The 24,881-nt window shown below is 39.0% G+C and overlaps 1 protein-coding gene across 3 annotated transcripts; it reads right to left on the minus strand.

Annotated features, from left to right (window-relative positions):
- Positions 1 to 857: 857 nt before the first annotated feature.
- Positions 858 to 3,116, minus strand: LOC4334005 (dynamin-2A). Of its 3 annotated transcripts, XM_066308715.1 has the most exons (5): positions 2,454 to 3,116; positions 2,151 to 2,365; positions 1,959 to 2,041; positions 1,453 to 1,502; positions 858 to 1,329 (listed from the first exon to the last, which is right to left on the minus strand). In XM_066308715.1, exons 1-2 carry the CDS (start codon positions 2,685 to 2,687, stop codon positions 2,300 to 2,302), a joined length of 300 nt encoding a protein of 99 aa, XP_066164812.1. In that variant the 5' UTR covers positions 2,688 to 3,116; the 3' UTR covers positions 858 to 1,329; positions 1,453 to 1,502; positions 1,959 to 2,041; positions 2,151 to 2,299. The 3 variants fall into 3 exon arrangements, with proteins under 3 accessions (XP_066164812.1, XP_066164811.1, XP_025880087.1); XM_066308714.1 differs by lacking the exon at positions 1,453 to 1,502; XM_026024302.2 differs by lacking the exons at positions 1,453 to 1,502; positions 1,959 to 2,041.
- Between the last annotated feature and the right edge of the window lie 21,765 nt (positions 3,117 to 24,881).

Consider the following 24,881-nt stretch of genomic DNA (forward strand, 5'->3'; position numbering starts at 1 on the left):
TGTTGCGCTTCTCTCTGTTCGACGTTGCTGCTGAGACTTGCCGGTCAAGCCTCTCCCTCCTCCTCTGCTGCCGCTACCCCACCATCGTCGCACCTTTTCATCAACCTTAGCACAACTCCTTCACCATGCTGGATACGTTACCACTGTCCTTCTCTACCCACCGCTTGTCTTCCATCATCATGGTCATCCCTCTAAAACCGTCCTCACCACCTTCTCTACCCCCTTTACGGCCTTCAACCCCAAAATGCTAATTCGAATATTCTCCGCTATATCGAGTCACTACAAGAGGTGTGTGGCTTTTTGACATTTTATTGTGTCATAATATGTGAAATTTATGTCAAAATTTACGATTTGTGACAAATAGTTGACGTAATTTCAAACGTCAAAAAGCCACCGTCACAAATTTAGTATGTGACGTTTGTACATCTATTGTCACAAGCATATGACATTGCTTTATTGTCACAAAATCCTGGGGCTTGCCACGTGGCAGCTAACTTGGCATTTGACATGGTTGAAAAAAAAAACATCACAAAATAAGATTCAGCTTGCTAAAGCCCATGTAGCTCATGGGCCACAAATATATTTTTTCTGGGGTTGTTTCTAGCTGGCCCAGCATATTATTTGCTTCTTTTTAATGAGTGCAGCCTGTACAAATTTTCAGCCCACACCAATTCAGCCCGCACAATTCAGCCCATATGATTTTTCCAGCCCCTACAATTTAGCCCATATATTTTTCAGCCCATATAATTTTTTCAGCCCACACAACTCAACTGATTTTTTCAGCCCATACAATTCAGCCCAGATACAATATTTCCGCACATACAAAATCAGATTCAAATGAATTAACATTCCACAAATGATTGCAATGTCATATGCATTTCACATTCCACAAGTCTGAAAATGCAATATCAGTATATCCATCCACTAATTCAATACATATCCAAAGTCTCAAATTTCATCTTCCTCCTACATCGAGAGCAACAGCAGCACATCTGCAATAGCTTCACAGCAGCAGCATCGCAATGACCAAAAGCACAATAGCAACAGCACAACGGCCAGAAGCACAACAGCACCAAAATAACATCTCACAATCACAATGGTCGCAAGTTCAGTGTCACCAAAATATCATCTGGAACCTAATTGAGTATGAGAGCTTACTGCTGAGCATCTGATGATGCAAACTTGCTGCCAATCAAGGAGCGAACGAAGCTTTGGATTTCACTTCCTTGCTGCCTCAGCTTCTCAGTTTCTTCTTCATTCTTCCTTGCTGCCTCTTTCTGGTCATCTAATTGTTTCACCATTTAGCAAGCCGAAAATTGCACGGATATTCTGCAAAGCATCATATTGCAATGAAATATTCCTTAAGGAAGTAATAAAATAAGTTTTTTACAAGTTGTTGTAGTCAGACTTTAAAGCTGATTTGGCTATTTCATTCATAACATTGCAACCAACCTATAGGGATAAGCATTGTTAATTCTTGTGAACGATAAGCGAAATGGATTCTGCATACAAACCAAAAATTTATGATTGATGGTTGTCTCCATATGCACAAAAGATTACTACACTTCTGGAAATAGCTTAATCCATCCACAAACAAAACAGAGCATTTGATATTCTATTTCTCTGACATGTGCATGCCAGCTAAATGATCACTACTACAAAGCAAAATAATCGGAACCCAGGTCAGGAAAAGTGAAGTCAGAAATCTGAAGTGCATAATCGAAATTTATGTGAGCAAGTAAAATTCTGAACAAAACCATATTTTTACACTTGGGACTATAATGTTTAAACCTACAAATTGTACACTCACAGAGTCAAAGTTGATCAATCCTATAGTTAATTTAGATTTAGCAAAAACATATAATCTGACACCAACAAGAAGTGATACTACTACAGTACTCAATCACTTAGTCATGTGCTGGAGGGAACAAACTAATGTAAATTATCACATATATTACTTTCATCCACTGCAGCTGGCAGCTCTTCCCGCATAGGAGCAACCGCACACCAACAACATCCAGCCACATCCATCTCATCAGCACTGCATGCATGCAAAATCCCCAAGAACCAATTTTGTGACCAGACCCTCCCTCCAAGATGCAACCAACAGTGCCACCAAGGCAAATCCGGATTAAGCAGTAGAAAAATACCTCGAACAGCAGGGAGGACGCTGCTCATCGGCACTGGGGCGGCGCCATGGAGGAGGTTGCTCGCCTCGCCTATCACCTGCTCCCTACACCCCGTGTGCTACAGTGGGTGGGTGCGCGGCTGTGAGCGGAGAAGGGCAAGGTGGTGGCCATTAGTACGAGCTCACCAGCATGGGGTGGCCGATGAGGCTGTTCAGCACGGCCATCTTGCCCGCCCCCTGCATGAGCAGATCAGAACTGGATCAGATCGGGCGAGCACACGAGAGAGCGAGCGGGCGGATCGCGGTGGCGGTGGCCTATACTTACGACGTTGCCGAGCGCGACGGCATTGACGAAGGTGGAGAGGCGGCGTGGGGTGGAGTCGTCACAGGGGTCGTCGTCGGCCAGCAGCGACGCCACCTGGCGCATCGACTCCGACAGCTGCGTGAGCTCCTCGACGGCCTCCATCGTCGCCGGTGTACTCGCGTCCCACACCCTCTCCCCGCGCCGGATCTCGACGGATCGGGGGCTCCCGCCGCTGCCGCGATGCTCCCCACCCATTGAGCTACCCAAACTCTTCACGTTCGGCAATTTCTCCGACGCAGTCCATGGGAAAGAGGAAACGACATGTGGGGAGGAAGCGGACTGGATGAGGCGAAGCAGAAAGTGGAGGCGGTGAGGACAGAAGAAGATGAGGGATTGAGCGGACTGCCGCGCCGCTCCCGCCGCCCGCCGTGGCCGCTCCCGGCCCCTCCCAAGCGCGCCGCCGCTGGATCTGGGAAGAGGAGGGCGCCGGCCGTCGAGCCCGCCGCCGTGGCCGCTGCAGACGTCGACCGGCCCCTCCCGAGCGCGCCGCGCCGCTCCCGCCCTCGCCGTCGTCAGTGTGAGAGAGAGAGAGAGAGAGAGGAGAGGAGAGAGAGCGGGAGACTGAGAGGAGAGGAGAGGTGAGGACTGAGGAGAAGAAGATAAGGTTGGTGAAAATCTTGAAGTGGGGAGGAGGGAGAGGAAGCAAATCAGACTTCTATGCAAAACATAATTTCGAATCGAATTTTATGATACTAAATGAACTTATGTGAAAAAGTTGTCAAAAACAAAAGTTGTAGAACTCATTGAGATCTACCAATTTTCTTTTGGTCATTTCTCTATCCGAGTTTGATTGAACTATATAAAATTTGAATTTTAAAATATAAGAAATTCAAATAATTTTTCGGGTAGTAAATGATTTCAAATGGGAAAGTTGTCAACACCAAAGTTGTATAACTTATCAAGATCTACAACTTTTGTTTTGGTCATTTTTCTATATGACTTTGTTTGAACAATTTTGAATTTGAATTTTAAATTATGACAACTTCAAACAACATTTACAAGTACTAAATGATTTCAACTGAAAAAGTCATCAATAACAAAGTGGCATAACTCATCAAGATCTATAACTTTTATTTGGTTTATTTCTTCCTTCAACAATGTGATTTGTAACATTATTCACAAAATGTACATATCTCTTATATAGTTTATAAGCTATAAGGGAGATATGTAAATTTTGTGAACAATGTTACTATCACTTTATCGGATGAAGAAATGACAAAAATAAAAGTTATAGATTTTGATGATTTATACAACTTTGTTGTTGATGACTTTTTCATTTGAAATCATTTATTACTTGAAAATGTTGTTTCAAGTTGTCATATTTTGAAATTCAAATTCAAATTGTTGAAACAAAGTCATGTAGCAAAATAACCAAAACAAAAGCCGTAGATATTGATGAGTTATGCAACTTTGATGTTGATGATGTTCTCAGTTTAAATCATTTAGTACTTGAAAATGTTGTTTGAAGTTGTCATAATTTGAAATTCAAATTTAAATTATTAAAACAAAGTCATTTTGCAAAATGACCAAAACAAAAGTTGTAGATCTTGATAAGTTATACAACTTTGTTGTTGACAATTTTTTCATTTGAAATCATTTACTAACTGAAAAATTATTTGAATGGAGAGGAGGGACGCAAAATGGACTTTTTGCCGAGGGAGGAGCGAAAGGGTTAGGCCAGCGGCCCAAAAAAGAGGAGGGGAAGGGGAAGCTGGCCCAAGGAGGGAAAGAGAAGCGGGCAGAGGGAGGGAGAGAGTAATACTTGGGCCGAAAAAGGCCCAAGGACAAAGAGAGTGATTTTAATTTGTTTTCTATTTATTTTAATAGGTTAAATGAACTTTGTGGTATTAAAATTAGTTATTGAGCTCTTAAAATTTACGAAAAATTTTAGAGAATAATTTAGACCACGTAGAATATTACAAAAATATTTTCGGCAAAACTGCACTCAACGAGGAGGAGCACCACGGTGCTCCGGTGACGCTCCCGATGATGACGGAGCCGCACAGCGGCGGTGGAGGCGGAGATTGGAGTCGCGAGGACTGCGGTATGGGGAGTCGCGAGGACTGCGGTATGGGCTCAAGTGGGAAGGTTGGTGGCCTGTTCGGTTAGTTTCTTTAGAGGATATAAACGTGATATATAAAATAATATGCAACATCTAAGAAACACATCATGTGTAGCTCAGTGGTTTGCACATTGCCCCTGAAACAGAAGGTTGTGGGTTCAATTTCCAACGCCAATATTTTTTTAAGAAATTTTGCTGAGTCAAGCCGAGCCAGCAATTTTGCTGAGTTAGGCTGTTGGGCTAGCATCAGGTTGGTCCATCTGTGGGTGCAGCCTGTTTAGGCTTTTATAGGTGGCCTAATTAGAGCCCAAAAAACAAATTATTAAAAGAAATAATTAAAAAAAATCTGATGTGGCAATAAGGCTTGCCTACATGGACAAAAATATTTAAAATAATACAATAAATAATTTGTGACACACAAATAGGTCTATGACATAGCAAATATTGTCACTGGATGACATTAGACTAGCTCTATGACATTTATTGTGACACACAACTTTTTATTGTCATTAAGTTGAAATGCCTGAAATAAAATATCATAAATTAGATGATATAGTGATATTATGGTCTGTGTCATATTAAATACGTCAAAAAGCCACACATATCTTGTAGTGAGTTCGGGTCGCCGTCACCTGTCAGTCCACCTTCTCCTTTCCTCTCCTCTAATACTGCCTCCCGTCTATAAGTGGAAGACGAGGGCTAGGTGACTGAAATATTCTTCACCGTCACCTGATGAACAGCAAATGTGTGAACACGGATATTATTCTATCCTCCACAAATTAGGTTACCCCCTGAGGCCGTGTTTAGTTGTTTTGGCAAAAAAAAAATTAACGTATACGGATACACATTTGAAGTATTAAAGGTAGACTAATAATAAAATAAATTACAGATTCCGCCTATAAACTGCGAGACGAATCTATTAAGCCTAATTAATCCGTCATTAGCAAATATTTATTGTAGCACCACATTATTAAATCATGGCGTAATTAGGCTCAAAAGATTCGTCTCACAATTTACATGCGAATTGTGCAATTGGTTTTTTTTTTCATATTTAATGCTCCATACATGTATACAAATATTTGATGTAACGAAAAAGTTAGAAGTTTGAAGGGAACTAAACACAGCCTGAGTTCACAAACTAAGGAATCAGTTAGAGCTATAGGTCGCCACTGCTGCTAGATACCATGACCAGCACCATGCATATACACATGCATGAAAACGATAATTCGGCCGGCTCTTCCTCCCTCCTTTCGTCTGTCTCACTCTCTCGCCATATCACACATTCCAGTAGCAAATCAACATCCGCACACATTCCACTACAGAGCAGTGGAGTGGAGTACCACTACTACGTCAAGGAACAGAACAAGTGAACTGCATGCAGAAGCAGCAGAGCCATGAGCCCATGAATGAGACAGCTGCTATATCAAAATCCATCCGACCCACGCATCCAAACAAACCAACCCAAGGCAGGCACCAGTATATACTATGGCAGCGTTTAGTTCCCTTTAAATTTCTAAAAATTTCACCACATCAAATGTTTGGACATATACATTGAGCATTAAATATGGAACAAAAAATCAATTGTACAGTTTGGATGTAAATTACTAGACGAATCTTTTGAGCCTAATTACACTATGATTTGACAATACGATGCTAGGATTAATTATGCTTAATAAATTCGTCTCGTAGTTTACAGACGAAATTTTTTTATTAGTCTATGTTTAATACTTCAAATATATGTCTGTATATTTTTAAAAATATTTGGCACACGAACTAAACACGGCCTATATACGTATACTCTCAGCCCCGCGCGCAAGTGGTCGCCGTCGCAGAGATCATCTGCCCATTGACAGATTGACAGCTCGATCGCCGCCCTCGGAAGCCGCGCATTCCCTTCGCCCCAGCTGCTAGCCGATCGAACAGCATTTCAGCACGCGACATTGCAGAGCGCGAGGCAGTGGCCGGCAGACGCGCAGAGCGCCTCGGATCGATCAACCGCGACGCTTTATTTCAAAAATAAAACTTCCCATATGCATCGCAGCGCGGCAGAGGCCGTCGTCGCAGCAAACCGATCGATCGATCGGTAGATCTTGGGTTGGCTGCGAGCCTGGACAAGGAGAGCCCGGGGGCCTCTCTCTGGTGGCGCAGCGCAGTAGTACGTACGTATACGCGCCCTGCTGCTGCTGCTGCTGCGTGAGTCCATGGATTGGTCGCTTTTGCCAGGGCTACAAATCGTAGCGGCGAACAGATTCTCTGTGGCTGCTGATGGCAGTCTGTTTTTGGAATCGGCAGCGGGTGCAGAACAATCACGCTATGTGTGGTGTATGTGCCCTCTTCCTCGGAAACCGTTCACTCCCAGACGATCGAGTTGGCATCAGATCCGTTTATTATTGCATCGTGATTGACAAAATGACAAGGAGCTCCAGCATCCACCAGTGTCCCGGTGACCACATATAGAAATGGATCGATGAACATACTACATTCTTCCAAGTGACCGATTCCGATCCCCTTAATTATTTTCCACTCTTTTCTGACTACCAGATCAACGTAGTATAAATAGAACAATTCCTATGTTCCAATTCCTACATTGTACTGTAACTCAAGAAATTGTACTAGACTAGTAGTAGTAGTAGTACTTGGTGAACAAAAAAAATTCTAGCGGCTAGGGGGAAATGGGTTTTCGACTTATCAAGAGAAGAAGCATACAAACACCATGATTATACCTTAGGCCCTGTTTAGTTGGAGACAAAAAAATTTTTGGACACGAATGAAAAAACTAATTTATAACTCGCCTGGAAAACCGCGAGACGAATCTTTTGAGCCTAATTAAGCCGACATTAGCACATTGGGTTACCGTAGCATTTATGGCTAATTATGGACTAATTAAGCTCAAAAGATTCGTCTCACGATTTCCATATAAACTGTGCAATTAATTTTTGTTTTTATCTATATTTAATGCTCCATGCATGTGTCAAAGATTTGATGTGATGTTTTTGGAAAAAAAATTTGGGAACTAAACTAAGCCTTACTCTCCGTCGTTCCAAAATAGGAGTATAAGGATTTCTAGTATTCAAATTTTCTACCACAGTATAAATATTTCTGTACTAATTCTAATGATTACCATCATTTAATGATTTCACAACCAATCAGATGATTGGAAAGTACAATCTAGCCAATTTAAAATTTAAAAATTGACAACTAAAGTAAAAAAAAACATTTTTTGACATAATCTTAGTATTTGCTTACATTACCTCCGTCCGAAAATAATTATATTTCTAGAAAATTCCAAATATATGTTAGTAGTACACACAAATATCCACAACAATCCTACATGCATAGAATAAAATGAAGGTTAAGGTAGATGGGGAATGGAAAGATGGGAACGCAGAAGGCGTGATATCTCGATCTAACTAACTAGATAGATTTCATCTTATTACAAATAAACCTTTTTAGGACAAAATTTAAATGGTAGAAATATAATTATTATTTGAACGGATGTAGTATTTTAGAATAGATAGAGCATATAAAATGGAGTCAAGAGAAAAATAGTGTATGCTGTTTTTTTAATTCATGGTACTAATACTATTATAGATGCTCAACTGCTCCTCGTAGTATAGACACAATACTGGTACTGCCCTAGAAAAATAGAGTGAGGAAAAACAGTAGCAGCAGAGGCGGATGAGATGGGCCTGCATGGGATGCTGAACAAAAGCTGCCAAAACAGGCCCCAACGCTACTCACCACTACAACATTCCAGGCCCACTTCCGATCGAACAGCCCAGAAGAAAAAAAAAATCCCAACACACCATCTACACAAGTTTTTGGCACATGCACAAACCCTTCACTACACAATACACATACACGTACATTTTTCTGACACGGAAAAAAAAATCTCAGAGTAGTACTTGTTACAACCACACAGGAAAATACACTATGCACATACACATACGTATGAATACGCCCCACTACGTATACCTGTACGTATAGGTGGCCCGGGGGTCCCCAGTATTTGGGGTAGCTACACGCACAGCTCAAAGCAGTTGTCCATCTCTTTGCACTGGTCCGTCCGTCCGTCCCGTTTGGGACCAGATACCCTCAACTCCAAGCTAACCACCTGGTCCCCCCGGTTAAACCAACCAGAATCACACCAACAACTCCCAAGATCTCCTGTGACAACCCCCTCTCTCCTTCCACCCCTCTCTCCATCCTATCCTTCCCACCCACTCTATTTTTTCCTCTCGTAATAATAATACGCTTTTCGACGAACCGAATGCTAGTACATCGCTGTACAGTACGGTATACAGCCGCTCTCTTAATAAAAGTAATACTGTTTTCGATGGCTATGTTAGTATACACGGTGATCGTCGATCATGGTAATACGTACGTTCGGTCCTGAAATATACATACATCGTCGAGCGGTCAAGCGCATACGTGTGGGTATGTTTGGGCGCGTGGGGAGAGTGTGATTTTGTGTATGGCGGCAGAGAGGCCCACGTCGGTGGCGAGGGGGATGCGAGTGGCAGCGAAATGCTGTCGGCTTTAATAATTTATGACGACCGGGGGTATGGGCCAAGCTAGCTAGCTGCCCGGCCGGCCGGATGGCCTACCACGGCGGCAAGTTGTTGCACCGGCGATTCCCGTGGGAATCGACCGATCGATCTCCTCATCTCCCTCTCACAACTCCATCTCACTGCTCGCTAGCTGCTGCATGCACCACACATCCCTTTCTCATCTTTAGTAGTATTTTCCATTATATCTCTCCCTTTTGATTAATTCCCCTTTGCCACAGGAGAAATCAAGATCGAGGTGAGAGACAGACAAGGTAGGAGCAACATGATCATGAGATAGATACATGTGTAATTAAGCTAGGAGATAGCTAGGTTAGATATAAGATACTAGCTAGCTAGTACTAGCATATTCATTTTCATACATATACATGTAAGCTACAGAGATAGATGAAAAGAAAGGGGGGTGTGTGAGAAGAGGAGATTGGTGTAGCAAGCTTTATTAGCAGCATGGATGGATAGGAAGGGGAATGGAATGGAATGGAATGAAATGAAATGAAATGTTCTTTCCTGATGGGGTTGTGGGGTGGGGCATGTACTATAGCTTGCATGTAGAGAGAGAGAGAGAGAGAGAGAGAGAGAGAGAGAGAGAGAGAGAGAGAGAGAGAGAGAGAGAGAGAGATTCAGAAGGGAGCCCTAGTGTTGTCTTCAAAGGGCCCTAAGCTAGCTACTGATGAGTACTACTACTACTACAGACTCTGAGGAAGAAAGTGACTAACTGGAGAAAGATGTTGGGGGCATGCATGCATGCAGGTGCCCAATGGCCAGTTGGAAATATATATAATCACCACAGTGATTGGGGGGATGCTTGGGGCCGAGGTCCCTGGTCCTTGCATTGGCTGGGTCGGTCAGATGAGGCAAATTGTTTGCATCAGTGGACCTTGACAGTATGTGCTGTTGTAGCTTGGTGCCCACAGTTGTGTGGTGGTGTCTCCCCTGCTGCCTCTACCTCTCTACCCTACTACCCCAAGAATTGACAATTCAGAGCTCTATTTTACATGCTGCTGTTCAAGTGTTCATCCATCCCTCGGTTTTCCCCTTTTTGATCTCCCTGCCATTATGAATTTATCATTGTGCCTGAAGTGTCCATGCATAACTGTAACTCTTTTTTTTACTGCATTCAGTTATACTATTATTTAAGCATTGGTATGCCAAGAAATTAAACTGGAATCAAATACCTGGCAAATTGAAGTCAGTAACTGTCACCAGAGTTACTGCAGACATATCTAACTGAAACTCATCTTCAGATATATCTAATCCGTTTGTCAATAGTCAGTCGTATTAATTGATCACGCCGAAAAATCTTGCCGCAATCAGCTTGTTGAAGATTGTTCAGGGTGCACCAAAATCTATACACCCAATGGAAGGGAGATAAAACAGTGACTTGGCAATGAGCCTGTGGACAAGAACTTCACAAGCACCCCCTGAATATCTCTCTATCTTCCTCTCTGTCCTATACCTGGCAGCTATCAATTTAACTCGCCATTCCTGTCACAATCCCCTCCCATGTGCTCGCAAAATCTTCAGAAGCACACCCCCTTCACACAGGCACACGATCGAACATATCCAAACAAGGTCGCCATCGCAGAATGCGTGAAACGAGCTCCAAACAATCATGTGTTCATGTGTGACTGTTCTCCAAACCAAGCCAGGAGCTTGGCACTGCAGCTGCTGGGGGAGTGAAAGTGCTTGCAAGTGCATGCCCTGTTTGTACATTGCTAGCACTGTTTGATTGAGTAGTGACAGCTTCACCCAGCAGAAAGAAATGCTGCATGCATGCATATAATTCATGCCCCTTTCTTTGCAAAGAAGGGTTTGTTCAGCTCACCAATCAGAACTCGAGAGGAGAAGAAATTAACTAATTAACGCATGATTGGGAGCAGTACGTTTTAATATAATAGACTATCTGCAAAGAATTAGACAGAGAAAGAAAAGACTTTACACTAAATTAAAGTGAAACTGTTGACTAGCTTAGCTAGCTAGTAGTAGCTTATTGAGCTTTTAATCACGCCTCACTTGATCACGATTTTCTCTCTCTCCTTTTTTTTTCCTCTTTGCTGGCTGCAGAGAGAGTTGGGAATCCATGCATGCATGAAGCAAAAAAGTTGCATATTTGTATGTGCGATCACCATTCTGTTGTGTGTTGTGCCGCACTAGTGGAAAAAAAAAAGGCGCCTACGATCCATTCGTAGTGTGCGATTAGATACGCTGATTAGGACATGCTGAATCGACGAGGCAAAAAAGGCTAAAAATAATATTAATCGTCTGCACATAGTAGACTGGATGAAAGGTGATGCTCACTAATTAACTAAATGATCGATCTAGAAGGTTACCCTCTGCAAAATTTGTCCTCATTACTACGTGTCCATGCTCTTTGATTGTAGTGTTAATTACTGCATTTTTTTTACTGATGATTGTATCATTCTTAAACATTGCAAATTGCCCATTCTTTTGTGCCCTTGGTTCCAACTTCCAACCTTTGAAAAACACATTGTTGGGAGTGTTAGGTCATGTCAACGAGAGCATCTGGTATTCTTTTTCGCCCTCGCTTGACCCCAGTGCCGAGTGCTGACAACTTCTTGCTCCTTCAGTCAGGAGGAGTAGATTCATCGGAAGAATTCTATTCCTCAGAGGAAGAACATTGGCGAAAGGGCTTAGCTTGTCTGGGATTACACGTCACTCGTGTGACATGATTGGTGATGTTGAGAAAAATAATGGACAAAAGATGATCCTTACATGATCTATCTTTTTCACCTACCCTTTAGGGGGGAATTACACAAACAACCTTATATAATATGGAGAAAACATCAAAGATATATATTAAAAAATTCCGAGCACAAAATTTTTTGGAGAAATAAAAAAATATGGAATTGAATTTCCCATGCAAATTTGCGCGGAGCTAAATAAATTAGAGTTGGATTTTATAGAAAACTCTTGTTTTCTATTTATTTAAATGCAATTATGATTTCAATATGAAACTAAAAATAAATTTCATATACAGCTATTACATTATGTTTCCATGCATACATTTATAGTTTATATATATACAGTTTAAAAGTAGAATTAGAATTGATATACAACTCTTAACTTCTATTTTAATTTATAGATATAACTGTGTTTAATATTAAACTATATCGATTGATCTGCACCGCTATAATTTGAACCCATTAGGCTCTAACGGTTAAAATCTTTCTTTCTTTTTCGAATTAATGTGGGAATGTCTAACATCCGGAGTGAAGGTAGTGCTCTTTTTTAAGTTATCTTTGTAGTATAATAAATAAAACTCATCCCTTCTATCAATTCGGCCCTATAACTTCTTTTGGTTTAATTTGTCGACAGTTTGCAAGTAAATTTATGGTCCAAATACATCCTACTAAGTCCATGATCTCCTTTTCTCGAAAATTAATCAAAAGTAGAAAGTTTGTAAGCTAGTACCACAAACACTACATATCCCATATAGGCTTATCCTGGTTCTTCCCCATCCTGCCTGGTAGTTTCAATCTTTACCTATATTGTGGTCCTTTTGTTGTAAGTACCAACTTCTTAGCTTTGTTGGTTCCCATCAAGCAATGTGCGGATGACTGCATGGCCGCTAATGTGTCACCACTTGATGAACTGTACTGCCACTTGCACTCGAACCTTAGGTGTGCCAAATGAGAATTTATTGTCAACATATATTTTCCACCATTTTACAGAAATAACCTGGTTTTTATTTTTTTTACAGACATACAAGACTCGCAGGTGGGCAGAGTGACACAGACGGCGTCGCCTTTTAGCTGAGCGACACGTACCACCCATCTCAGCGACACTATGGCCTTGCCGCGGACATAATGAATACAGTAGCACTATTAGCAATATTCGGTGTCACCACACAGAATAACGATAAGGTTCGAGTTCTAGTGCGTCCTTCTTGTCCCGCTCGGTGTTGCCGCGCAACATGGTGATAACGCAGGGTGTTGCCCATGCCATTGGTGACATGGGCCCTACCGCCAGCCCAGCTGGCGCGTCCAATATATTTTTACTATTTTTTTAACAACTTATTTCTAAAGAATTGAAGAAAATATACTTAAAAAAATGTCTGTCAATTAATGGTGCCTCTAGGGCACCTTGTTGCACCGGACATAGTGTGGACAGATGCCCAGTATAGTTAGAGATCGACAACGCCGTGTATCAGTATGTAAGTATGTAGTAAAAACAACATTGATGTGTACACAGAGGTATCTTCTCACCCCCTCATTGAAAATATTTAATTTGTTCTTAATTAAAGTTGCAAAAGGTAAAAAAAAATGTTGGATTGAAATTAAGTGCTTATTTTCAATCTTATTTAATGCACGGAGAAGACAATTAGGGGAGACTAGGAGAGGAGATCGAGTGCTCTAAAGGCCTGTTCATAAGCCACCGTTTGTTTTGGATGCTCACTGACGCTTGAAAATGATCTAGTAGTAAGATCATGCAAAGGTGATGCCTAGTGGCCTAGGTTTAGTGATGGAGAGTAGCGACAAGGACAACACAAGAAAGGTTTAGTTAAATTTGCATTTCTAAATATATATATATATATGGAACAATTTTTTCCAAAAAAAATTGCATTTATGAAGAAATATATGGAACAATTTTCCCCCTTTTTTTCTTGTTGGAGAGGAGGAATGTCCTAAAACCCACGGACTTGGTGGTAAAAAAAAAAACTCTTCACAACCCCTACCATTCAAAAAGAGAAGTTATATGTCTGAGATTTGCTTCGATCCAGCAAAAAGTAGCTCAAGGTACTTCACGGTACCAAATCATTTCCGATCATTGCATCTAACAATGCCTATCCTACCCAGCTAGATCCAACGATCGAAAACGATTTTGTACCATGAGGTACTGGTACCTCAAGATATGTCTACTCACATCTCTCCCATCGTGCGTAGCGCTGCTCCTTCCCTACTATGGCAATGAATAGACCGTTATGGCAATGAATAGACCGTTAAGGAAACCAACGAATGAATCCGGAAAATCAAGATATATAGCAAAAGTTGAACCATGGCCACTAAGAATAAGCAGGATAGAAAAAAAAACGTCCATATGCCACAAGAAAAACCAGCGTAGAAAAAAATTGAATTATGCTCCCACACCGAAAAAACTAGGTTAAATTAGAAAACAAAAACTGATCCACACCCTAACTGCTGCGAAAACTGATCCCTCGATCAAGCATGAAGGAAAATGTTGGCCTATCATTCCACGTGATAAAGTTGCAATGGTCTGACCTTAATAGTAAAAAAAAGAGAAATTTTATAGTCCTTACTTAGATACTATGAGATACTAAATTTTACATTATTTTTTTTACCTCATGGTACCTTCTCAAGTACCGTAAAATTGCTAAAAAAAAGAGGAAATTAAAGTTGATAAACTTAATGTCAAACTGTCGGTTCTCTGTTTTGAACTTAGCTGGATACTCTAGGACATTTTAAGCCTTTCCTTTGACAGGACTCTTCTTCCATTCTGTCTTTACCATGCATAGGCATTATTACACAACAGTGACATATTGTCTAGGTGAAAGATCAGTGTGTGACATGAATGGTTAGGGGAAACCTGTCGGGAGGCTAGCTAGATATTTCTCATCTCGATCGTATATAGATCGATCTCCAGACGTGTGGTACCTCATGGTCTTCCTAGTCAATTGGTCAGCTGGATTCTGATGAGGAATGAACAGTGCTTGTGATTCTGATCTTTGTGGTGTTCATTTTTTGATAGCTGTAGTTAATTTGTTGCTCTTGAATGATCAATGGACATGCATAAGCACGTACATTAATTTTATTTTTTTTCTCTCGCATCATATCTCATCTGGCAGTTGATCAATGAACAATGATATGCTTGGCTTTGCTGCATGAATGCTCAGCGTACACGCGTGTGCTAGCTCATGGCCGCTATGTCGCTATCTGTGATATATGATCGGGTACACGCAGTGTCACCTGGCTCGCCGACCTTGTATTGATAAAGCTAGCGACTCGCCGGGACTATTATTTTGTTTCATTTTCATATATAGTTATAACTACGTCTCAAAATATTTTAACCTTAGAGCCCACATGTTATGCAACTTTTTTTTTCATGTCACTGGTAGACAAACCATTTTTAATCCCGGTTTGTAACCCCTGTAGTCCCGGGTAACAAACCGGAACTAAGAATCGGAAAATGCTTGTAATCGGCCGTCCGACCGAGACAGAAAAATCGGACACCACATCGACCCCTCCCACGCTGTATGCATGCTAACTCTAGAAAGATTCGAATCCGTCAACTGATACGGCAAGTTTCTCGGGTGCTTCTATCTGCAATCAACTAACTGCTAACTCAATTGTCTTAGCTATTCATTCCAACCATGCGTATGCATGTGTCAATCTTCAAATTATTTTTTCTCTAAACTACTTATCCGATCTAAAATCTGATTACACCATTATATTTGTTGGAATTAAATTGTTATAACAAGATATCACACGATTATATTCCGATTAAAGAAAAATATAAGTTTTAAACTATTAATACTTCATGTTTCATACGTTATATTGATATGTTTCAGTGTCTGTTTTTACTATGTTTCACAAAATTCTCGAAAATAATTGCCACTACCCTCCATCAATGTTTGCATGCATGCATTTTAGTGGTCTTTAAAATGATTTTTCTTCTAAACTACTTATCCAATCTATGATTCGATCACACCATTGTATTCGTTGTAATTAAATCTTTACAACAAGATATTACACAATTATATTTTGATGAAAGAAAAATATATGTTTCAATCTATTAACTCTCGTTGTTTCATAAGTGATAGCAACATGTTTCAACGTGTATCTTCACTGTATTTCATAAAACTTTAAAATGTTTCAGTTGCTGTTTTTTGTTTTACCATATATAAATTAATGTTTCACTTGTTGGTCAGTTGCAATATTTTGACCGTCCGATGTTTTTTGAGATATCGGACATCCGATTGGTAGTATTCTCCCTAAGAATCCAGAAGTAAAGATTGGTATCTTTAGTCCCGGTTGAAATAATCGGGACTAAAGATAGATTTTTAGTCCCGGTAGGTAACACCAACTGGGACTAAAAATGTGTTCCCGTTGTTTTTACCAACCAGGACTAAAAAGTTTTTTTCCTTTTTTTTCTTTTCCTTTCATCCGGTTGGCCTTTTTTCCTTTTTTTTATTGTTCATTTGCTCTATGCATATCGCCCAAATCATAGAGCGTATGAATAAAATCAACAGCAAAGCATCCATATTCTTTACACTTATTCACATCTACAACACTTCGGACCAACAAGCATTCATCACAAAGAACAGAGAAAGGAAAAAAAAGTTCACATCTACAACAACATCTTCAGCATTCATCAGAGAGCACAGAGAAGAGAAGAAAAAAAATGCTCGTCCGCCAGCCGCCGCCTCCAGACCGGCGCTGGCCACCCCCCTCCCGACCGGCACCGGCCGCCCCCGACGCAGCCGGCCGCCGCCTCCCACTCGGCGCCGGCTGCCCCCAACGCAGCTGGCCGCCGCCTCCCGCCCGGCGCTGGCCGCCGCCCTCCCGCGTTCGCCGCCCACCGCCGCTTGCCTGCGTCGGAGGAGAGAGGGGAGGAGCAGAGAAATGTGGAGAAGATGAGAGGTGAGGAGGAGATGGAGAAGATAAGATGTAGAGAAAAAACTGAGAGGGGAGGAGGAGGTGTGGAGATCGAGGACTTTATCGCGTGGGAGGACGAGGTGGTAGGGCGCGTGATGCGAGGGATTTTTCCCCGGTTGTTATAATTAACCGGGACTACAGATCTATTTTTAGTCCCGATTGGTAACACCAACTGAGACTAAAAATAATATAAGGGTCTGACAACGTCTGCCATTTATTGAACTAGGACTAATAATGATATTTAGTCCCGGTTGGTGTTATCAACCAGGACTAAAGATCAAAACCTTTTGAACTGTGACTAAAAACTTTTTAGTCCCAATTTTTTTAGTGAACCGGGACTATTGTGAAATTTGGTCGACCGACCAAAGATGGTTTCTCTAGTAGTGTGTCTTCCTAAGTTGTTGCATCAATTTGTTAGATACACCTATTGGGTAGATTTAGCAATGCTAGCAAAGGTGTAAACTAAACATACCCTTTTTCTTTTTTTTTTTGCATATAAGTTTCATGCAGAGGTTCTACTGTGGATACCTGTCTGACTGGTATGGAGGTGATGAACTTGATTTATCGACATCCACGTGTGGCGGGTGCGGATGCAAGAGGAGCTCTGACTTCCATGCCTGTCCAATTAACCCACCATACATGACAGTCGATAGGCAGCGGAAACATCCTGCTATTACAGTGCAGTGAGTGTTTTTCTCGATTACATGAAAGACACATTGTGCATTACTACACATATTAGTCATTCATCCACTCATTCATGAATATGTCCCATAATATCCGCTTGAAGCGACAGAGACCCATAGGTTTTGAGCAACCATCACATTTGAATATTTTGGAGTTTCCTCTTGGTCGAATTAAATTTTATCTCTAACATCATGTTCCCACTCTGCCATTTTTCCATGTCTTTTGTGACTCCCATTGATATTTCAATGGAGTCCTTGCCATCTCTACTGCTTGCCTCCCTCCTCTACCTATGGGGCTTTATCATCATTGTCACGATCCCTATCACTTCTATCTCTTCCAGACACTACTTGTCCGCGGCCACCCCAATCTCTCTTCGAATCTATGTTACATTATGTGAGCTCAACAATGATCCTCAATCGTGAATCCTATTAGTCCAATGGTCAGCAAAGAAAATGGCGACTTTATTGGGGATGGAGGGGAATAAAGGAGCTTAAGATGCAGCACTAATCTTGGCACAGATCTGACGATGTAAAATAATTTGACTAAACCGTCTCTTAAAATCAATTGATCCGTTAGTTGGCTTTTTTTTTGTTTGGAGATTTGTTAGGAGTGTAGTATGGCTCTGCCCCCTCCCGCTGATTGGAGTTGTGTTTATCCTCGTACGATTTTCTTCCTTTTTCTTTGTCTTTGTTTAATTTCTCCCTTCCCCTGGCATAAGCCAGTCTGGCTAAATGCATTGTGTAACTAAAACTCTTTTCTTCTAATATATTAACGAGTAATCCTTTTGCGCGTTCACGAAAAAAAATCATTTGATCAACTAGCAATGCCCACTATAGGATTGGTACATTGAAGTACAAAATGACCTACAATGTACTTTGTCGTCGTAGCTAGTGTATCCAGGCATGTGTACCTATCATTTTTTTATTAAGTATATACTTATATATATATGTAACAACTTGCAATACTGATTAATTAATTAGTTGTTTGTTATAGGTTCAGAACAGGTCACACACCATCCGTGCTTTATATGTTGATGTACACTAATAAACACCATTGCATCCGGCCCAAGTTGTTGTGGTGAAGTGCAACCAGATTAGGTCCTCAGCTACTCACGTCCACGTTAAGTGCTTGTGCAGTTCGCCAGCAGGTACAAGCTAGTACCACCTTCCAAATCGCCTCGTGCTCGTGTACAATATCAATATATCTCGGCACCCATACACGCATACCTGAAATGTGTGCTAGTAATGTTAAATTTATACGACTTAGTTAGCTAAACATGTATACTCCTTTTGTCTTAAAATTAAATAAACTAAAATAGAATGTGATATAATCCTTTTGTCCTAAAATTAAATAAACTAAAATAGAATGTGATATAATCTAATATAGTGAATCTTATCGTATTCTAAATTGTTTTATTTTAAAACGGAGGAAGTAAACTCGCGAGACGGACATATCCACAAAACAAAAATCATGTACATATCTAACTTAATAAATTTATACGTCCGGTAAAGCTTCCAAGACTATAATCCATTGTAAGAATATTTTTGAAGCACAGAAAATCTCCAAATGTAATTACACACGACAAATGTTCATTGAGAAATTGTATTTAATTCATTGGAAAAATATTATATCGATCCTTCTACAATAGACTGGTTTCTACAGTAAGGTTTCATTCATTTGGAACAGATAGAGAAAAAAAAAATCTCTTGTTCTTCATATACACGCTTTTGGAACTACTAAACGGTATGCCTCTTTAGAAAAATCTATATGTTAGTTTTTTTAAATACTATATTAATATATTTTTCAAGTTTGTAGGAGTAATAATTAATACTAGGAATACTAAATTAATCATATGGTTTACCTTGTTTTACATATCTATTTTCGTTTCTCATCTTAAGGCCTTGTTTAGTTCCTAAAAACTTTTCCCCAAAAACATCATATCAAATCTTTAGACACATGCATGAAGCATTAAATATAGATAAATTAAAAAACTAATTACACAGTTAGAAGAGAAATCGTGAGACGAATCTTTCGAGCCTAGTTAGTCCATAATTAGCAACTGCTACAGTAACCCACATGTGCTAATGACGGATTAATTAGGCTCAAAAAATTCGTCTCGTGATTTCCAGGTGAGTTATGAAATTAGTTTTTTCATTCGTTTTCGAAAATCCCTTCCGATATTCGGTCAAACGTCTGATGTGACACCTAAAATTTTTATTTTCGCAAACTAATCTAAATACACCCTAAGGCAGGTTCATTATTGGACAATGGATTCACCACTAGCCAAAATAGATGAAGGATCAGTCAGTTTTTTGTTGGGGCCTACTACTACCAATTCAGGTGAGATCACTGGACGAGGTGACCAAACGCCAGGCTTGATTTCGGCCAGGTCAGGTGCAGATTGCTTGAAACAAGGGGAAGAAGAGGTGAGCTAGCTATATGCGCACGTGGGGGCAGCCGTCTTGTCACGTGACATGGGGGCCAGATGCCAAAGGGAGAGTGGGCAAGGATCTTTGGATGCTGTTGGTGTGGTCCTAGTATTTTATTTTTTTCTCCTCTACCATTATTAATTTTTCCCCCTATTTCTTTCTTGCCATCTCTTTCAGTTTTTATGCTGTCATCGTCATGGGTACCAGTGTCCTCTCAGAAAATTGTGTGGCAATTTGGTATTTTTAATTGCACGAAAAATGATTATACTTTGTAAGGATGCCATCACTCGCTAGAATAGATATTACTACCATGCATTTTTATCCTAAAAAAAAAGAAAGAAGAAATAGGCAGGCTCACGTCGTAGCTACCACTAGGACGATCGATGTGGATCTCTGTTGGTGATGGCAAGACATCCTCGGACTGAGGTCAGGGCAGCAGATGCACGGAGCACAACACTGAGCACCACACCAGTGTATACTCTTTCCATCTTACTCCCTCCGTCCCATAAAAAACCAAGCTAGTATTAGATGTGTCACATTTTATTACTACGAATTTAGGCATATCTCTGTCTAAATTCGTTGTAATAGGATGTGTCACATCCAGTTCTAAATTCGTTTTTTACGAGACGGAGGGTGTGTAAAATATAAGGATTATATATATATATATATATATATATATATATATATATAATTTATATTAAAATATATTGACTCCTACAATAATAATTAATATATCCGTAGACATCATCTTATCTGGTGCACTTTCCAAAGACACACATCCCTCACCACCCGCATGACGAATTAGCTCAAAGTTAGTTGGCAATTGAATACTCCAGTTAAAGAAAACTAGCATGGTGGCCCGCGCAGATTGCGCGGCTAGCATCATTATATTTTCTCTTATATAATAGCATATATGTTTTCTCATTATATTATTCAAATATATTAAAATGAAAACATAATTTTAAATTTTATAATAACTTTACAAAACTACTAATGTGTAATATTTATATTATATTTTATATACGTGTTAGTTATTAATTATTTTTAATATCAAATTTTAGTTATTTTTAAATTATATATATATATATATATATATATATATATATATATATATATATATATATATATATATATATATATATATATATATATATATATATATATATATATATATATATATATATATATATATATATATATATATATATATATATATTCATATATGGACTCTATACTAGTCTTTTAATATTTCATTTTTTTAATTCCGAATTTTTTGTAAATTGTATTTCTATATAAACTCTATGCTCTTCTTCCAATATTATTTATTTTTATTTCTGAATTTTTATTATTTCTAATTGTATTTCTATGTGGACTCTAAACTCATCTTTCAATATTATTTAATTTTTAATTTCGAATTTTAGTTACTTCTAAATTGTATTACTATATTGACCTTAAAGTCTTCTTCCCATGTTTTTCTTAATTTCGACATTATTTTTAAATTGTATTTTCATATGGACTCTAAACTCTACTTTTAATTTTATTATGTTTATTCCAAATTTTAGTTACTTTGAAATCCCTATATGGACTCTATACTCTACTTCTAATATTTCTTATTTTTTTAATTCCAAATTCCTATTTTTTCTTAATTGTATTTCTATATGGACTCTATACTCTACTTCTAATATTCCTTATTTTAAATTCTAAATTTATATTATTTCCTAATTGTATTTCTATACGGACTCTATACTCTACTTCTAATATTCTTTATTTTTAAATCCGAATTTCAGTTATTTCCTAATTGTATTTCTATATGGACTCTAGTCTCCTTTTCTAATATTCCTTATTTTTTAATTCCGAATTTTAACTATTTTAAATTGTATTTATATATGAACTCTAGTCTCCTCTTCTAATATTCCTTATTTTTTAATTCCGAATTTCAGCTATTTCTAAATTGTATTTCTATATGGACTCTTTTTTTTCTTTTTCTTCGATTAATGTGAGAATTTCTAGGCCATGAGAGCGAACGTGGAGGCTCCTTTTTCTATTACTTTAATAATATAATAGATGTTATTTCAGAAAGTTAAAGGCATATCGAGTAAGAGGCCAAACCATGGACTTTATTCATACAAAGAGAACGAGGGGGGAGAAGGGAGTACTAACAGTTGGTTGGCTGAAAAGTGCGAGTCGTTAAAAAAAAGAAAAGAAAAAAAGGGTAGTATTTAGAGGTTAATTTAGTTGATTCCGCAACTTAAAAAGACATTTTTTATGACAAATATAAAAGCTAAAAAGACTTTGTTTTAGACGGGTAGAAATTATTTATTTTAGGATAGAGAGTGAGCATATCGTAAGCAAAACTATTTTGAATGTTTGCCCATACTGGAAGGTCGTTCTGCCAGAGCTAGCTACTGCTAACTCAATAGCGACATCACCGGTATATTGATATAACAGATATGCCCGGCAGATGAGAAATTTGTTCGTTTGCATATGATGCAGCCGGACCATTGAAAGCGTCATTTTCCGTGCCTGTAAATGCATAAAAGAAATGGGAGTAAAGGTTAAGTGAAGAAAATGGCAAAACATCGAAAACAATAAACTAATATTGCAAATGAGTAAATTAAAGGCAAATAGTTTTTGTGGCTGAAGGGAGGACACCACACTCAACTTTGTAGCAAACTATTGATCTCTCTCTTGAGGAATTTGCTAGAGTATAGTATGATCAGCATCATAATGTTTCAGCGCCGAACACCATCCAGATACTATGCTATTAGTTTGGTATAGCTAAGTTTCATTAGTTGCGTGCACCGACTAGTTTAACCCAAAAACTTAAGCTTTATATTCCAACACTCTCCCTTACGCGAGGTCCCCTCAAGCCTTTAACCTGAAATAGAAGTGTGCTGTAATTTTTATTTAATTGCACGCCAGCCAGGATTCGAACTCAAGAACTCTAGCTCTGATACCATATATAGTTGCATGCACCGACCAATTCAACCCAAAGGCATAAGCTGATGAGGAAATATGGGCAATTCACTTTATATTCCAACAGAAAGCATGTTATTTTAGACAGTAATTAAATTAGTATTTTGAAAATTTGAGAATCATGATGATACATGAAAATTGTATGTTTAGATCTGAATCAAAGATACTTCTATAATATTGTTTAGTACTAGTTTTATACCTAGCTTAAAAAAGAAATTTTAATGAATTTTGGGGGTTGTGTTTGTCTGTGTTCTAAAGAACAAGTTTCCATCATAAGAAGAGCTACTTCGGAATCTTTTTTAACACGATAGAAGCATAGACGTGCATATAAACATGTAGATGCAAACACTCTATGAGCACATCCAAGAAACTAGATTGGTGTATCTTGAGATTTACGAAGTCACCGTAAACATACTGTTGTTAAAAGATACGTCGTCTACCATTGAAAAATAATTAGCCGTAAATACAGCATATGTGTTAGGTATAACACTTGAACCGGCTGGACATGTTTGTAAAAAGAACTTATAATTCCAGTTGAGTTACCTTCGGTTCATGATTAGTATTGTATTTTTAATGCCCAATAACTGCTAGGCTTATGGTTAGCCAAACACATGAGAGTTCACTGCCAACCACACCCCAATGATATTTTTCATATAAGTGGACAATACTACATCCACATCAGTTTTAGATGTATGTAACAACACTCTTATTTAGTAGTACAATTTTTAAGAAATACTTATGTATGGAGATGTCATTTTGGTTTGAAAGCTATAGTAGCTCAAGATAAGATGTTTTTTTTTTTAAAAAAAGGACCCTGTATCAAAATGGTATGAATCGAAATACTTCTCACCATTTCCATATAATGACAGCCATAACTTCATAGGGAAAATAATAACAATAACAATACAATATTGATGGTTTTTGTAGGTTCTTCTATGGGGCCGGACGCCATACCAAGTCTACTGTTCTAGCTGGGTCAATTTCCCCTGTCTCTTTTTCTGAATCCTCAAAATGTCATACATATTATGTCAAAAACTGACAGGACACACTACTATCTACTTGACATAATACGGCGTTTGTTCCTGCCAATTATAGATCGACGCAAATAAATGGTCAGCCCTTGAACAAAAGTCGTTATGCTAATACAGTATGTCAATGTGCACACTGCATGCACGAGCCAAGGTACAATCTGTACAGCTTAGCATCGATCACACATATTCAGGTTTCGATTAGATATGTGTGACCTATCGATCGATCCCCCTGAAACTTGGTGCTGTCCTTGCACTTGCAGACACCACTGCTGATCGATCGATCGATCGATGGATGCATCATCGTGGTATATTAGTCGCCATCTCTGACAGGTGCACCAATTTATGTTGGTATTAAAACGTGTACTGCTTCCTCGCGTGCCAATTGTGGCCTTGTCATTTTCAGCCCAATTAATACTCCCTCCTCTCCATCAAAAAAGAAAAAAGAACCCCGCAAAAAAAAAAGAAAAAAGAAAATCCCCTCCAATAATCTTCTTCAGGAATCGTTAATTAACCAACGTACTCTAGCCTCTGACTTGACTAAAAAGAACAGGTTAAAAACGCTAACAGACATTAATTAATTAACCAATCACACTAATCAGCCATCTTAACGTCATCAAAGAAAGAAAAAAAAAGTATTGATGGTGCGGTGGTGAATGTGAGTACACACTTTAACTTAGTAGAATTTAAATCTTGATATTCACATGATATTTATTATTATGGCGCACATACTCGCGTGTGGAGAAAGCCGTGTGAGTTTACGTGGTGTTGTGCGCGTGCGCGCGCGCGTTTCATGTAATTGAAAAAAAAACAAAGATAAAAAAAATTTCTACCTCCGTCCTAAAATATAATAGCAACATACTACGAATCTGGACATAATACCATCTAAATTGACAGTAATATGTCCCAACTAATTTTAATTTGTTATATTTGTGACAAAGGGAGTATAATCCAATGTAACAAAAAAAAAGGGGGACAATTTAGTTTTTACCCCCATTTTGATCTCTA

This window comes from Oryza sativa, chromosome 3, assembly GCF_034140825.1.
Source record: "Oryza sativa Japonica Group chromosome 3, ASM3414082v1".
Classification (NCBI taxonomy): Eukaryota; Viridiplantae; Streptophyta; class Magnoliopsida; order Poales; family Poaceae; genus Oryza; species Oryza sativa.